This window comes from Hippopotamus amphibius, chromosome 5 (assembly GCF_030028045.1).
Source record: "Hippopotamus amphibius kiboko isolate mHipAmp2 chromosome 5, mHipAmp2.hap2, whole genome shotgun sequence".
Taxonomy (NCBI): domain Eukaryota; kingdom Metazoa; phylum Chordata; class Mammalia; order Artiodactyla; family Hippopotamidae; genus Hippopotamus; species Hippopotamus amphibius.
Window position 1 is genome coordinate 83,706,899 of NC_080190.1, and position 18,103 is coordinate 83,725,001.

At 39.5% G+C, this 18,103-nt stretch overlaps 1 protein-coding gene across 6 annotated transcripts in view; it reads right to left on the reverse strand.

Annotated features, from left to right (window-relative positions):
• The window catches only part of LYST (lysosomal trafficking regulator), a 195,958-nt gene that overhangs the window by 21,803 nt on the left and 156,052 nt on the right, over window positions 1-18,103 (reverse strand). For all 6 annotated transcript variants that reach the window (XM_057734359.1, XM_057734357.1, XM_057734360.1 and 3 more), the window contains 4 exons: window positions 15,210-15,350; window positions 12,298-12,515; window positions 4,505-4,735; window positions 2,533-2,722 (listed from right to left, as the gene is read on the reverse strand). In XM_057734359.1, the coding sequence (XP_057590342.1) occupies window positions 2,533-2,722; window positions 4,505-4,735; window positions 12,298-12,515; window positions 15,210-15,350 (780 nt within the window). The remainder of the gene's footprint in view (window positions 1-2,532; window positions 2,723-4,504; window positions 4,736-12,297; window positions 12,516-15,209; window positions 15,351-18,103) is intronic.

Consider the following 18,103-nt stretch of genomic DNA (forward strand, 5'->3'; position numbering starts at 1 on the left):
CAGTAACTGTTCCTTGTTTCTCATTCCAGCAACACAAGATGCACCACCTTTTTTTTTTTTTGCACTATATTTTTTTAAAGAGAAAAACAAACTTTTCCTTTATGTATTAGAAGAGTGGATCTTAAACAGGAGTTTGCAGGAAAACGGCTTTTTCAGCATGTGCAGACCAAGACCCAAGCCCAGAGATTCTGATGTGGTGTGTCTCCAACGCGATCCAACCAAGTGTATTTGAAAAAAAGCACCTCAGGCAATTCTGAGGCATCATCAGTTCTCAAGTAATTGGCCTATACTGGGCTAAAGATCATTAAAACCCTGGTGGTTTAGTTGTTACATTGTATTATGCATGTACACCTAACTAAGCAAAAGGACACAGTTATTTGATATAATAGTGCCCAACACACATGACCTTCCACTGCCAGCCACATTCTCTCTCACTCAAGGCCGCTGTGAAATGCCCTGGTGGACGGTTCTGCACTGGGTGCAGCAGTGAACACTCACACAGTCCCTGGCCCCAGGGTGCTAACCGCCCAATGGGCACTTACTTATTAAGCACTTCAAATGAGTCAGGCACTGTGTTAATTGTTCCTTATATTATTTTCTTTAATCCTTACAGTGAATTACCCTGTGAGGTAAGTCCTTTCATTATTCCCATTTGATAGAGAAAAGCCAGGATTCCAAAAGCGTAAGCAATTTTCTCAGGGTCACACAGGCATTAGGCAGCAGAGCTGGCACTGTGCTGCCCAAGGTCATGGCCGTAACTTGTATGATACCACTTCCCTGGACACACCTAGATTCTGGTAAATCCCAAACATATTCCATGAGGAAATAAAGTGTAATCTGAATGAACATAGCTATTAAGGGCCACTAAGGGCTTGTGACTGTAGTGGCACAAATAAGACAGGTTAGCAATTATATTGGACATATTTAAGTCCCATCATGCTAAGGGATAATATCAGCCCTTCCTCTCTGCTCTAAAGCAATAAACTTCAATCCACCATAATTAATTTTTTTAAAGTAAGTTATTCACACATTTTGGTACTTTAAGTATTATTAGTAGTAAATTACTTGTTACATACCTCATAGCTAATTGCAACATACTGGTGAGACTAAACTGCTGATATTACAGTGATGATTAAACACATTTATCTTCTCCTAGTTCACTAAACTTTGATAAAATGGTAGGCAGCCTCTTTTATCATAACAACTATAAAGGCAATCATTTGTTTCACAACAGAATGAAGAGTGAGTCTGAAAGAAGTGTGGCCCAGCCAGCACACTGAATTCCTTCAAGTGGCCGATGCTGGGCACAGGTTCCAGCGTCCCTGCACTGCCTGCTCCGTGGGGTGGGAGGCCACGTGGACCGAGGAGCAGGGTGCACAGAACGCAAGGTTAAACACTGACAGTGCAAAACGGTAAGAGGTGTCTGGTCCACATGCGGGCTTCTGGGCACACCTGCACACACCTGATAGGAACAGATGGGCGCTCTCAGTCATTCATTTTAGTGCTTAAAGCCCATGCCCAGGACGTAGGGAGAGTTCTTTCATGTTAAGTAAAGTGGTTAATTTGGAAGGACTGAGGGATTACTTGAGCAGAAAATGTCACTAGTTTTCCACTGTGTAGGTGACATTTAGAAATAGGAAGAGAGCCTCCACCCACAGCACTTTTCCAGGTGTTGCTTTTTTCATAGAGAGGTGAGAAAAAGAATGCTTTCCAGACATACTTTTTTTTTTTTAGCTGTCCTGGGTCTTCATTGCTGCGTGCAGGCTTTTCTCTAGTTGCGGCAAGTGGGAACTACTCTTTGTTGCAGTGCGCAGGCTTCCCAGTGCCGTGGCTTCTCTTGTTGTGGAGTGTGGGTTCTAGGCACTTGGGCTTCAGTAGTTGTGGCGCATAGGCTCAGTAATTGTGGCATGCGGGCTCTAGGGTGCGAGGGCTCGAGGCTCAGTAGTTGTGGCTCGCTGGCTCTAGAGCACAGGCTCAGTAGTTGTGGTGCACGGGCCCAGTTGCTCCGTGGCATGTGGGACCTTCCTGGACCAGGGATGGAGCCTGTGTCCCCTGCATTGGCAGGCAAATTCTTAACCACTGTGAAACCAGGGAAGTCTCCAGACATATGTATTTTTAAAACCTATTTTCAAGGCTATCATGACTTCCTTGTTTTGTTTGTTTTAATCTCATGACTGTCTCTTCTGAGGTATTAGATTTGCTGGTCAAATAAGTCTGTCTATTCTGGGATCCAAGAGTCTCAAAGTGTAAATTTATATAAAACTGATAATATTCTCATCTTGTGAGACACTTATTTATCCTTGTCTCTTTCACCTCTTCCGCTCATTTCAAATGACACTGCATTTAGTCCCATTTTTTTCCATGTAGTATGTTTTAATTCCTACTTTGCATTAAATGAACACAAATTTGAGTTTAGTTTTTCACCAAGGACTCAGAAAACTTAGAAACAAAACAAAACAGCAGCACAGATGAGGAGAAACATTCACATCTCATGAAAGATATACCTAGGATGATTTTCATGTTTGATTTTACCTTGTTCTTTGCTGTATGTCATCAGAAGACAGAAATTTCGGGACAAACCGCAGATTGCTCTAGTGGGCAGAGCCTGGAGAGAACCAAATCTTTCTCCGTGGGGCTGGCTGAAGCAGACCACAGGTACCGGAGCACTGGGGGAACCGACATACTCCCCCCATTTCAAGCCTTTTATCCATGACAAAGGACTCTAAAACCGAGGAGAGTAGAGAGTACAATTTTAAAAAATGATAGTAAATATAGAATCACTTCCAATTTAAACAGAGTAAGAGAAAACAGCCTGATTATAAGCCCTTTGTGGGTAAGAATTATTTTATACTTTTTTACTTTCCCCATGCTTAGCATAAGGAAATACGTGTTCCTGGTTGCTAGACACAGTGATGCACAAGACAGATGAAGTCCCAGCGCCCGTGGCGCTGCCTGCTAGCCGGGAAGAGGGGCAGACGACTACTCCCATGCACAGTGTCAGGGGTGCAAGTGCTGGAAAGAAAACCAAAGAAGGGGAAGAGGACTGAGAGTGATGGAGTTGCTAGTTTAGATGCGGGGTCAGGGAAGACTCTCTGAGGCGATGATGCCTGAGCAGACGCCTGAGTGAAATGAGAGCAAACTGGGGCTCTATCTGGGGATAGGGCATGGCAGACAGAGGAAACAGCCAATGCAAAGGTCCTGAGGCGGGAAGGAGGCAGGTCGGTACACATTCCCTCTGCAGACAGACATACTGCACAGATCCTTCGTACTCACCAACTTGAATTAGTTAATGAGCAATATGTATAGTGCTAAATTAAGTGGCATTTTTAACCTTTCGGGGATGCACTGTTACGTTATTCTGACATGTTAAAATAATAGACTCTAGTTCAAAATAATGACCCTGGTAATGATAATGGCAGAAATGATTTGTAAGGCTTCAAAAGCATATGAGTTACATTGACAAGTAAACACAAAACAAAAAATACAGCTTTCAACTATGAAACACAACATTTGTGATCTGGGTTCAGCAAAACAACATTGTCTTATATTGTTTTAAAATTTAAATTTCAATTTTACTAGTTGCGTAAGTTTTGTTTGTATTTAACAAGCAAATTCGATATATGTGAGCTATGTGCATAAAGAATTTACATTTAGTGTTCTATTTGTGTTCTACAGTTAGAGTATTTAAGAAACGTTGTTGTAAGAAACAACTATCAAAACGAGGTCTGCAAAAACCATTTTCTCTTACAGTGGCTCAATCACAGATGACTGCAGTTTGACATCTGTGCTTTAGTTTATCTCCAAGGTCCTTCACAACCTCTCTCCCGTGTCTTTTCATTTTCTGTAATTCCCTTCTGCAAACCTTTACAACGCTTTACAACTCACAGTCTCCCATCTTATGCTGCTTTTATAATGAAGAATTTAGTTGAGGATTAGAATCCATTTTACTCTTAAGGCTTGCTTGCTTTATTTTTCTATTTCAGAATAAAAATTATACTTACTTCCTATTTTAAGAGGCAGTACTGCTTTATCATTACAATGTGGAGGGGCCAAAAAAAATTGTAAGATTTCCCCCTTAATTGTAAACCCAAAGATTCACACTTCTGGACAGTATCTCCAGGGCAAGCTGATAACCAGGCCCACGCTAGGCACTTCTGCACTGGCGCAGCCACGCTCAGACTGTTCCCTAGTCCTGGATGGTTCCTCTCCTCTCATTTGCAATGCCTCTTATGTCACTGCCTGGTGAGGCTTTCCCCAGCAATGACCCTCAGGGAGGTTATAATCTGACCTGAGCTCCCAAGCACTCTCATCATATCGCTAACACAGCATTTCCTACATATAGAACGTGGCTGGTGACGCAGGCATCCGTGTTCACTGGCTGGTGCACACCTTCAGGCTGAGACCACGCTACTCACTTCCCTGCCCCTAGAGTCTGGGAGGGGGCCTGACGTCTTAAGAGTTGAACCAATTTTTGCTGAATTCTAGTGAAATCCAAATGACATACCGGATAGGTAATTTCCTTGACCTGTTCTCTGGTTTCTCTGAAAGCAAACTGCACTAATAACCCCACGGCAGCAGGAAGCTCCCCTTCGATGTTGAGCCTGGAGCCAGGTCTGCTTGCGTGGGCTGAATGGAACAGCTGACGAGGCGTCTGGCCGTAGGTTTTTATCATGGTTTCCAGTGCTCGTCTCTGAACTGGATCTTCAACCGCAGAGACATCCATTCCAAAATATGTCTGAAGAGTAAAAGAGAACAAGAGGTAGGTAAGATGCAAGACTTGGCAATATCACCAAAGGGGAAAACAACAGCTTGTTTTATTCTCTAGGCATTGGTTTACTCTTCTCTATTTCAAATGGAAAGGATTTTAAAATGTTTTTGATCAGGTTAATAATTATTAATAGTTTCAATGAGATCAGAATAGGAATAATCTTTGCTTCTTAGTGGATGAATGAAAATAATATATCTTGATTGACTGGTGCTAATTAGGTATGTTTATAAAATTAATTTTTAATTTAAGGGAATATAAGACTTCATTTCTCTGAACAGCTAAGGAAACCATCAACAAAATGAAAAGACAACCTACTGAATGAGAGAAATTATTTGCTAATCATATATTGGATAAAGGGTTAATATCCAAAATACACAAAGAACTCACACAACTCAACAGCAAAAAAACCCAAAAAAACCAAAACTCGATCTGATTAATAAGTGGGCAGAGGATCTGAACAGACATTTTTCCAGAAAAGACTTTCAATGGCCAACATGCACATGAAAAGGTGCTCAGCATCACTAATCATCAGGGAAAATGCAAATTAAAAGGTCAATGAAATATCATCTCACACCTGTGGGAATGGTTATTATAAAAAGACGAGATAAGTGTTGGCAAGGATGTGGAGAAAAGGAAGCCCTTGTGCACTGTTCGTGGGGATGTAAGTTGCTGCAGCCACTACCGAAAACAGTGTGCAGGTACCTCAAAATGTTGAAAATAGACTACCATATGATCCAGCAATCCCACTTCTGGGTATCTATTTGAAAACACTAATTTGAAAAGATAAATGCACCCCTATGTTCACTACAGCATTATTTATAATAGCCATCTAAGCATGCATCGATGGCACAGGTAAAGAAGATGTGGTATAGATATACAATGAAATATCATTCAGCCATAAAAAAGAATGAAATTTTGTCACACATGGATGGACCTTGAAGGCATTATGCTAAGTGAAGTAAGTCAGACAGAGAAAAACAAATACCATACAAATAAGTACGATCTCAGTAACATGTGGAATCTAAACAAACAAAAGACCAAGCTCATGGGATTGGTGGTTGCCAAAGGTGGGGGCTGGGCAAAATGGGTTAAGGGGGCCAAAAAGTACAAATTTCTAGTTATAAAACAAGTCATGGAGATGTAATGTACAGCACGGTGACTATGGTTAATAATGCTGTACTGCAGATTTGAAAGTTGCTAAGAGAGGAAAGCTTAAAAGTCTTTATCACAAGAAAAATTTTTTTATAACTATGTATATGCTGGATGTTAACTAGACTTACTGTGGTGATCATTTCGCAAAGGATCGAATCATTATGTTGTCTACCAGAAACTAGTATAATGTATGTCAATTATACCTCAAATTAAAGACAAGAAAAACGAAATGAGGTTTTCACTTGATCTTGTCTTTCAGTGAGAACTGAGGAAAAATAACCAAGAGTTTCAATTAAGTTGATCCAAAATAGCTTCTGCAAGCAGATTAGTAGATGTCTCTGTTTTTCTTCTGTAGCTTATTGTCAGATATTTGGTAGAAACCTAGAGTTAAGGAATTAGTCAAAATCATTTCAGGTGGTCAACAAAATTAAAAGGGTCAGCAGAATTCAGCTACATGGCAACACAGAGACTGAAGAAAAGAAAAGCAGAGGACCCTGCCCCAGCCCAATTTTCTTAATTCACAAAAACGAGAACCACAAGTTCAAAACCATCTGTGTCTGCCTGAAATTATGTGACATCCGAATGCCCTTTGTTCTTTGATGTGAATATGCTCAAAGAAAGAGTCTGATTCCTCTCAAGACACAATGGCTGGTATCACAGGATGACTTTGTGTTGCTACCCCACCTTGAAGATGTCTACAAATATCAACTATTGAGATGTATTTTCTTATATACAGAGACATTAGTAAGGAACCTAGATTTTTATTTTTTTATTAATTTTATTTATTTATTATTTTGGGGGGGTACACCAAGTTCAATCATCTGTTTTTATACACATATCCCCGTATTCCCTCCCTCCCTCGACCCCCCCCCCCCACCCTCCCCGTCCAGTCCTCTAAGGCATCTTCCATCCTCAAGTTAAACTCCCTTTGTTATACAACAACTTCCCACTGGCTATCTATTTTACAGTTGGTAGTATATATATGTCTGTGCTACTCTCTTGCTTCGTCTCAGCTTCCCCTTCAACCCCTGCCCCCCCCAAACCTCGAGTTCTCCAGTCCATTCTCTGCATCTGCATCCTTGTTCTTGTCACTGAGTTCATCAGTACCATTTTTAGATTCCATATATGTGAGTTAGCATACAATATTTGTCTTTCTCTTTCTGACTTACTTCACTCTGTATGACAGACTCTATGTCTATCCACCTCATGACATATAGCTCCATCTCATCCTTTTTTAGAGCTGAGTAATATTCCATTGTATATATATGCCACATCTTCTTTATCCATTCATTTGTTGATGGGCATTTAGGTGGCTTCCATATCCTGGCTACTGTAAATAGTGCTGCAATAAACATTATGGTACATGTTTCTTTTGGGATTATGGTTTTCTTTGGGTATGTGCCCAGGAGTGGGATGACTGGATCATATGGTAGTTCTATTTGTAGTTTTTTAAGGAACCTCCAAATTGTTTTCCATAGCGGCTGTACCAACTTACATTCCCACCAACAGTGCAGGAGAGTTCCCTTTTCTCCACACCCTCTCCAACATTTGTTGTTTCCAGATTTTGTGATGATGGCCATTCTGATGGGTATGAGGTGATACCTCACTGTGGCTTTGACTTGCATTTCTCTGATGGTTAGTGATGTTGAGCATCTTTTCATGTGTTTGTTGGCCATCTGTATGTCTTCTTTGGAGAAATGTCTATTTAGGTCTTCTGCCCATTTGTAGATTGGGTTATTTGCTTTTTTGGTATTAAGCTGCATGAGCTGCCTGTATATTTTGAAGGTTAATCCTTTGTCCGTTGTTTCATAGGCAACTATTTTTTCCCATTCTGAGGGTTGCCTTTTAGTCTTGTTTATGGTTTCTTTCACTGTGCAAAAGCTTTTCAGTTTCATGAGGTCCCATTTGTTTATTCTTGATTTTATTTCCATGATTCTAGGAGGTGGGTCAAAAAAGATCTTGCTTTGATGGATGTCACAGAGTGGAACCTAGATTTTTGTAGGTCTATATCTCTTCTCTTGTCTGGGCTGAAGAATCAGGAGTCTAAACACCAGTGTCACTGAAACCCAAGAGAAGTTTTTGTGACTTCCAACCTGTAAGCTCAAGAGCAACTCATCCATGCTTTATTTATCCTTGGAGAGGATTAATTTAATTCTGAGTCCCTCTCTCTGTGTTTGTTTTGGAGGTTTCCACATCTATTGCTGAACCTGGCAGTGAGAAGCCTGTAATGTGATGTTTATCCTTTTAGCCTCCCTTGGCCAACTTGGCGAGGCTGTCAATGGAGGAAGCAGGACAGCTTCACCTCTCAAGCAAGGTGCAGAAGACTGGATGAGAAACCAAGTCAAGGTATTCCATCCTTAACCAAAACGCTGCAGAGGGCTTCCTAGGTGATGCAGTGGTAAAGAATTCACCTGCGAATGCAGGGGACACAGGTTCGATCCCTGCTCCAGGAAGATCCCACATGCCGCGGAGCAACTAAGCCCATGTGCCACAACTATTGAGCCTGTGCTTTAGAGCCCATGAACCACAACTATTGAGCCCATGTGCTGCAACTACTGAAGCCCACGCGCCTAGAGCCTGTGCTCCGCAACAAGAGAAGCCACGGCAATGAGGAGCCCGCGCACCACAACGAAGAGTAGCCCTCACTCACTGCAACTGAAGAAAGCCTGCACACAGCAAAAAAAGACCCAATACAGCCAATAAAATAGATAAATAAATAAATAAATTTAACAAACAAACAAACAAAAACACTGCACACAGGCTGGCACACAATGTTTCATGTGACTGGTGCCCTTCATGCTGTCACCTTTCTTAGGACACGAAGCTAAAGAGAAAGGGGGGTGAGGGTAATAATCAGTCTAGAAAGGGAGTAAAAATTCAGGATTTGCCACTGACCTTTTCTTTCCCACCTAGTGTTCATCCATATATTTATATATAAGACCTCATGTGTAATACTAAATTACTGAAAAAGTCATTTGTCCAAAGTGATATATAGGAAAAGGTATGTAAAAATGAAATTGAGATAGAATGTTGGTAGGTAGCTTAAGAGACTATTATTTAGGTTCTAATAAAAACTGTAAGTGAATCTGAAAGAGCAGCAGTGAAAATTGCAAGCTCTTTAATGTAAAGGGTGTTATTACACTCTGCTTCTTAGTGTTAGAGTCAGATGGAGAGTGATGTGCACTTACTTTTTTTATTTTTAAAGCAAGCAGTCAGTAGCTGGGTACAGATCTGTCACTTTTGTGCATCCGCTTGTATAATTTAGATTTTAGCATTTAATCAGTCAGCAGATTTCATTTTCATATCTACATATAACATCTCTATAAATGCCAAAATAAAGTTCCAAAGACTCTTCAGAAGTTAAATAGTCCCCTCACCACCACACTCTCACCACCACAAGGGCTCAAATACCTGTTATAAATGCTTACCTAAGCAGGCTCATTCCTGGTGGTTGCTTGGTTTAATATACTCAAAAATTCAAATGAAGATTGGAATAACCCTATAGTCAGGACTCATTAAAATTCACTTCTTTATATTCTGTGGTATCAATTTCTAGTGAACCCCATATATTGGTGAATGACAAATTAAGATCAAAAGGCATTTTTACATTCCTTTTTAAAAAGTTGACATTTATTTGTACTTAATTGGATGGCAGACATTACCCTGTATGCATTTTCTTATTTATGAGGTTGGTATTATTGTTCACATTCTACAAATTTGTACAAAGGTACAAAGAAGTTAAGGTCACACTGCAGGTCACACTGCTAATGGCAGAGTCACAGAGTGAGAATCTGGACTCAATTCTGGATTCAGAGATGTGCACTGAATTACTACACTTTCTTTTGTCCCATGAATTGAGTTTTATTAAATTTCTAGAACAGGGCTTCCCTGGTGGTCCAGTGGTTAAGACTCTGTGCTTCCACTGCAGAGGGCATTGGTTCGATCCCTGGTCAGGGAACTAAGATCCCACATGCCGCACAGCAAGGCAAAATAAATTAATGAATTATTTAATGAGTTAATGAATTGTATTTAAAATTTCTAGAACAACGGTATAAACTTTAGCCTTTTTAAAACTCTCAAGTTCCAAAGAATTAATGAAAACAATTCAAGTAAGATGAGAATTAAATGGTATATTTCAGCACGCAGATACTTTTAATGTGAATTTTAAATGAGAATAATTGAAAATTTGTGCCAGTATTATAGGCACAGAGTATAGTCAGGTTAATGTCCAAATTCTATTTTTTTTTTAAATAAATTTATTTATTTATTTATTTTATTGGTTGTGTTGGGTCTTCTTTGCTGTGTGTGGGCTTTCTCTTTAGTTGCGGGTGAGTGGAGGCTACTCTTTGTTGTGGTGCACGGGCTCCTCATTGCCGTGGCTTCTCTTGTTGCGGAGCACAGGCTCTAGGCGCGTGGGCTTCAGTAGTTGCAGCACATGGGCTCAACAGTTGTGGCTCATGGGCTCTAAAGCACAGGCTCAATAGTTGTGGCACATGGGCTTAGTTGCTCCGCGGCATGTGGGATCTTCCTGGAGCAGGGATCGAACCCGTGTCCCTTGCGTTGGCAGGCGGATTCTCAACCACTGTGCCACCTAGGAAGCCCTGTCCAAATTCTTAATTGCTTTTAAAGCTACATTTCAGATCAAATATGAATGAAGTTCAAAAATTATGCCTGTCTTTAAAACTTATAAAACTTTTATATATGTTTTTATAGAGGTCTATTTTACATGCAATAAAACACTACAGATTTTTTAAGTACCATCCAATGCAACCATCATGCAAATCAAGGCACAGAGCATTTCCATCACCTCAGAAAGTTCCCTGGTGCCCTTTGGCAGTCAATACCCTACCCCCTGGAGGCACCGTCGTTCTGATTTCTATCATGAAGAGATTAATTTTCCTCGTTCTTGAATTTCATGTAAATGGAGCAGATCCATACAGCGTGTACTCGTACATGAGGCTTCAGCATAAAATGTGCTGGGGATTCACCCACACTGTCACATACATCTGAAATCCATTCCTCTCCATTATTGAGTAGTATTCCATCCACCAATACCTGGAATTGTTAGTGTTTTTACTTTGAGTCATTCTCAAGGATGTAAAGTGGTAACTCGTGGTGGCTTTAATTTGCATTTCCCTGATGACCAAAGATGCCAGCACCTTTTTCATTTGCTTCCTGGCCATTCATATATCTTCCCTCCCTATGCAAAGTAAATGTTTCCTAAATAGATTTTTTTTTAAAAAAAGGCAGACTATCTAACAACATTAAAAAATGTATGTTAAAGCGTAACAATTCTACTTCTAGGAATTTACCTTAAAGAAGTAAAGATGTACATAAAGAAATAACCTGGAAAATATTAACTTTAATAGCAAGTGAATACTAACTAAATATCCAACAACAGGGGACTGGTTAAATAAATTACTGGATACCCATACTTTAGAATAATAAGTAGTATTAATATGAATATATCAGTGGAGTGATATATATGTATAGAAAAGTCCAGAAGGTGGTTTTGAAATCTATCTTTGGATGATATCAAAGTTGATTTTAAAATTTCTTCCTTTTGCAGTCTATATCTTATACATTTTTCTAACAAGGCACAAATACTGTCTATGCAATAAGGAAAAATGATGCCATTAAAAAACAGAAGATGTATATAGGACAGTGTGAAGGAAAGCATTACATGGCAGGCTTGAACTGCTCTCCTTGGGAAGGCCTGCCTGCAAGGTCGGTCCTTGGCTGGTGTCTGGCAACATGGATCTCAGGAGAGATCCACCTTCTCTACCTGACAGGAGTGGCTCACGGCGCCCGAACTGCTTACACAAACAATGTGGCATATACTGAACACCTGCTTTCCTTCTGGAAGCCTGGAATTTCAGGACATGTGAGAGAGAGGGTGCCTACACGACCAGTCTTCAATAAAAACCCTGGCACCGCATCCCCCATGAGCTTCCCTGGTAGACAGCAGCACACATGTGGTCATGATTTGTTGCTGGAGGAAGTGAGTGAGTTCTTTGTGATTCATGGGAGATGTCTCTTGGAAGCTTGTGCCTGGTTTCCTCTGGCTTTGCCCCGAGTATCTTTTCCTTTTGCTGATTTTGCTCTGTACCCTTGATTGTAATAAACCTTAGCTGTCGTACAACTATATGCTGAGTTCTTAAGTCCTCACCCAACCTGGGGGTGGTCTTGGGAAACCCCCGACAGATAGTATCTTAGTTATTCTTAAAGAGGTGAAATATAAAATCTGAAAAATCTTGGGCAAGTTTAGTGTCTCTGTCAATTCTCTTTGATAACTTGGGTATTGTAAAGAAACAGTCTAACCTTTAAATGTTCGGATTCTACCTTATATAAATGTAGAGTTTTGAAGAGTCACTTACAGCAGGATGAAAAACATTGATGGCTTGGACAGAGGCCTTCCCTTTCTGCTTATACCCGAATACCAAGTCAATCCACTGACAGATGTTCTGGGACACGTAGTCAGACTCTAGAGCCTGTCGATGGATGAGGATAAAAAGACGAGGATCGTTACGTGCCCAAGGCGGGAGGTTGACATGATTAACCCGTTCACCATTCTGCCGCACACCAAAATCGAAACCTGAAAGAGAAGATTAATATTGATGTTTATCTCTCCCCAAAGCATGCTTCCTTTGGCCCACTGAGCGCATGTTAAGAGTTCACAGAAACAACTATTGTGTGTTATCACCAGGAAAAGGAGCAGCGAGAGGGTAGTAACACCACTGCTCACCTGACTTACTACTCACAGAGCTATGTGGATTAACGCTATCTAACTGAACCTGAGATCTTTCAACTTTACTCTTCCACCACTTTATATCATATTGAAAAAAAAAGCAGAAAATCATTGCCCACTAATTCCAATATTCCAGTTATCAAATCTTCAAATGCATTAAGTGTGAAAATATCTCAATTGTAAACTTGATTAAAGTGAAGGCTTTCGTATAAGCATTTCAGAATTATTGGTGTTAACATACAGTAAATTTAAGATTACTTACGTGTAGTAAGTATTAGCATTCTGTGGTTTAAAAACTCAACGAATACAAAGTATACACATTCCTAGAATGAACTGTCTTAGTCTATTAATTTTATGGTAAATCTATAGGTCTGTTCTGATTTCATTTCCACTAGGCATTCCTGTGGACAACAAAATTATACTAACTTGAGTAAGATGTTCTTCTGCAATGTAAACAAGGTGTTATCTAATTGTCTCATTAGTCTGCTAGTGTACACAAAAATCTCAGAAGTGTTTCTTTAAAAACTTGTCCTAAAGGAAATGTTACTTTTCAACAGAATTTTTTTTGGGGTTACCTTTTACGGACAGAAAACCCAAACACCATAGCAGAACACAATTAAAAAGACCTCTTAAAAGCTAATTATGCTCCACATAAAATTAAGTTGGTATCTGCCTACTTCTTGATCCATGTGAAAACAGCAAGATCTTCACTAATTTTGGAAGTACTCTGAAATGATATGATATAAAGTATAAACCAAGGGCTTATATAAAATTAACACAGGGTGGAGGTGAGGGTCACCTCAAAAAGCCCAGCAGTCATCTGGCAGACAGCTGCAGGGTGACAGTGTTAGGAGGGACTGGCTGAGCACCTCTGGACTCCGTGTGGCAGCTTCAAGGGAAGCAGCAGAGATTTACTGATTGAACAGTGGTGATGAGGCATCTAAGGGCTGAGCTGCGGAGGGGGTGAGCCGCAGGGGGTCTCTATGAACTCAAATCATTTCCAACTTTCCAGTGCTCTGGGGACACATCACAGGGGTGGACACTGTTCACCCAGAGCAGATGCCTGGAGGTACAATGAGAGGCCTAGAGGATGTGCACGGGAAAGGGCAGGATGTACACCACAGCAAGTCATCTCTCCCAAAAATGGCTATAACAACACTTGCCGCAGCGCACGCTTTTGTAGAGTCTCTCTACTCCCTTATCAAGTGGCAAAGTCTGTGTTCCTTCCTTTTGAATGTGGGCCGGCACTTTGGACTACCTCATAAACAGAATGTAGTGGAAGTGCCACTGCGTGACCACTAAGGCTAGGTTGGAAAAGGCCATGCAGCATCTACTCATCTCTCTTGGGACACTTGCCTTTGGAACACTGAGTTGCCAAGTAGGATATCTGAGGCTGCCACACTGTGAGAAGTCCACACTAGTCCACGTGGAGAAACCACATGGAAAACCACGGACACTACCTGAAGAGAGATATGCCTACCAGCCTCACACTGCTCTGTTCCCCTGGAGGTTCCAGCTCCAGCCAATCTGAATGTAACTGCATAAGAGATCCGGAGCCAAAACCACAAAAACCACCTGAATTTCTGACCTGTAAAAACTATGATGGATAATACATCAAATGTTGTTTTGAGTCACAAGATATTGGGGTTATTTGTCATGCAGCTATAGATAACTGGAACATACGTATAAGAAACCACGGACAGGGAAACAAGCAGTAGATGAAATGAGTCCCAGATTAAGAGCCACAGGGCAGGCACCCCAAACTGCAGGTGCTGAAAGTTCACTGTGGCATTTCTTATTCGGGCAACACTATGAACCTTGCTTCAGGTAATCAGCAGCACGGATTTATTAATGATTCTCTACATAACTCCTGAGAGGCCAATATAGGAAAACAATTCTGAAGTAATTTGTCCAACATTAACTTCTCTAAAGATATAATTCTTAATTTCATATATTCCTAAAAGTCACATAAAAATATGAAATTAAATAATGAAGGAAAATGACCCAAAGATACCTTGTAAAGGATTAATTGATCTTACATTAAAGACAGGTAAGATTACCGAGATTGTTGGTCACTGGCATCACAGAAAACCTGATTTTTATCTTCTAGTATCCCTTTTTTGCTATTAGATAATTCTAGTTAGAGTGTTTTATTCCTAACTTGGTCATTCCTCATAAAGTTACTGAGATTTTGGTTAATTTACATTGTGCTTTAATAAGTTTATGACTCACTTTTTATAATCTTCTGTAATCAGAGAAAATAAAAAGTAATTTTACAAAATTAACAAAATTAAAATATACACGTTTACAAATACTTTTAATAGTTAGAAGTTACAGCTTTCCAAATATACCTAGTCCTATAAAATATTTAAAATCTTCAAGCTCACTTGAAAATAAAATTATATACTTAACAAGTAAAGGTATTTCTCTTACTTGGGGACTCAAATTTTAGGACTTACAAAAGCTATTTTTATTTTTGGAAAAATGATAAATAAGCACAAACTCTCAGAAATTTAAATTAGAAATGATTTACTGTTATACCTTCACGGTTAACTAGGAATTCTGGAAGATAGAAAAACTCTGGGATAAGTTCTTTCACATCAGTCATGGACTCGAAAGAGGAGAGGCGCCAGGTTGTATTTGTGGAATGAAAAGTTCTGTCTGGAATGTCAAAACTTTGATCTAAAAAGAAATACAAACAACACACTTAAGACATAAAGACTTGATTCCATTTGAAACTTGTTATAATTAGATTACTTTTACTACTTCAAAAAGATTAAAATGATGTTCATTTTGTTTGTTCATAGTTTAAAACAGGTTATTCATGTTCTTGAAAATAAATATTTCTCCACGTAATTTGCGACCACAGGATGTTATTTCTAATCTGTATCATGCTTTCATAGTACACATAACTAGATAAATGTATATCACTTGTTTGTTAAATTGATTACTGTCTGTCCACCCAAGTAGAATGAAAGTTCCATAACAGCAGAGGCCTGGGATGTCAGGCATACTGAGCACATTCTAGGATCTGGGATGATGGTTTATTTATTGAGTGAATGAATAAGGAAGGAAAATTAAAGTCCAAATAGGTAAAATAGTTTTTTCCCTATTTTGGGAGGGGTTGGGGTGCAGAATAAGGGCATTGCTTTTTAGATGTTCTAACTCTAAGCTAAAAAAATTAAGTAAAATTTCCTATGAGTGAAAATAAAACTAAGAATAGTTACTCCTTTGTTAAGTATTTCTGATGAAGACTATTCATCATCAAGAACTGAGTTTCAGCCCTGTCTTTTCTGTCGATAGTTATCAGACTTTCTAGCTGAGAATATGAAATGGTATCCAAAGACCAGCCCTTGAGAACACCAGCAATGTGGATGCTTCTTAGGAACCACGCTGTACCATCCAAAACTCCTCTTGACTTGCCGGAATTTGAACACGTCTTTTTATCTGGTGACTGTCAGAGACGAATTGCAGCATCAAGCAAGGCACGATTTTTAAAAGACATGCTAACTCTTCCCTAAGCCTGACCTGCTTTGCCAAGCAACATTTTCTATTATTTTTACAACTTTCACATCTATTCTGTTGAGTCAGTTAGCATTGGCTGGGCACTAAATAAAATCTGGGAAGAAATGAGGTTTATAAATATTTTTTTTTTCCCTCAGAAAATAGGGTCACTTAAAGAAATATTTACTAACTCACTCAGGAGAAAAAGTTATTAATCTAAATGGAATCCAGAAAAATTAAAGGCAATTCTGAGAGGCTATGATGGGATTACAGTATCTAGAGTAGACTACAGAACTGTGGAACAGGAGAAGCACACTGAGGTTTCTGTTGGGATTTTTAAATTTTCTGCAGTTTCTTAATTAAAGAAAAAGTAATACTACAAATTCCTATAATCTAGAACACGTATGAACTCAAGTGGTAGTTGTTAACCTAGCACTTTTGTCCCCCGGGGGACATTTAGCAACACCTGCAGACATTTTTGGTTTTCATGGCTGGGAGGGGGATGCCACTAGCATCTAGTAGGTAGAGGCTACAGATGCTGCTAAACGTCCTATAATGAGCAGGACAGCCCCCATAACAAAGAATTATGTAGCTCAAAATGACTACAGTGCCAAGGTAAGAAACCCTGGACTAAACAAGAAGTCTAGAAATAAATCAAAAAGCCATCAGAAGAAACTGAATGGGGACTGAGGTAGTCCCTGTTGTCGTTTGTTTTTTTGTTTGTTCATTTTTTTAAATCATTCTTAAATACACAATGAAGAAAACCTAGCATAATGGTTGGGAGTTTTATATTAATAGATTCTTGGGCTACATGAAAAGAAATGGAGGACAGTAACAGTTCTGTTATATACTGCAGTTGCCCCAAACCGCACCTGAAATGTTCTTTTATTATTATTATTATTATTATTATTATTTTGGCCACACAGTTTGCAGGATCTTAGCTCCTGGACCAGGGATTGAACCTATGCCCTCTGCAGTGAAATCGCAGAGTTTTAACCACTGGACAACCAGGGAATTCCATGAAATATTCTTGTTTATTCTGACTGCCACTCTTTAATAAGAGCATTCACAAATCAGAACATGTCCAGAAAGATGAGCAAAACAGAGACAGATTTGGAAACCAGAGCAAACGGCTTAAATATTAGTTTTTAAACTCTTTACAAAGTACAGAACTGTCTTATTTATTTTTGTATTCCTTGCAGCAGCTGGGATAAAGCCTTGTATATAGGAGGCTCTCAAGCAGATATCAAATTAACTAAGGATAATTAGCCTGGGGATAAACAAGAATGAGGAGAAGGGCACAGGGCAGTGATCTTCAACCATCTGAACAGCCATCACATGAACGTTTGTTTTGTGTACTGACAGAGGGACAGATATAAGAAAACCCCTCTTATAGACCAAGTAGTCTACAGTCTACAAAGTTCATTCCTCCAAGAGGTTGCATATGAGTATAAATACATGTAGAAGTTCAACAAGGGGTGAGTAAACGAATGGATAATGATTCCACAAAGGATTCTGGGCGCCAGGAGGAACAAGTACAGGGCTAGTACCACGGTTCTCATTGGAAACTGATGGGTGAGTGTGTCCCTATTTGCACACAAAGCAGTAGCTTCCCCTCTGTCTAAGTCATCTTCAGGCCTGCAGGCTGCCACTGAAAACACTGAGGTAGAAGATTATTAACTAGACGGTTTTTCTATGGTGAAGGTGGCAGTGTGACTCTCCTATAACCACTTACTTATAACAACTTATTGATACCATAACATATTCCCCTTTAGAGGCCAAAGATAACTTAGATGATCTGAAAAAATTAAGTTGAATATTTTTAAAAAGTGAATTGCATACACTTTAAAAGGGTAAAAAGGGTAAATTTTATGCTATGTGAATGACATCTTAATTTTTAAAAAGTGAATTGCACTTTTATAAACTTAGAC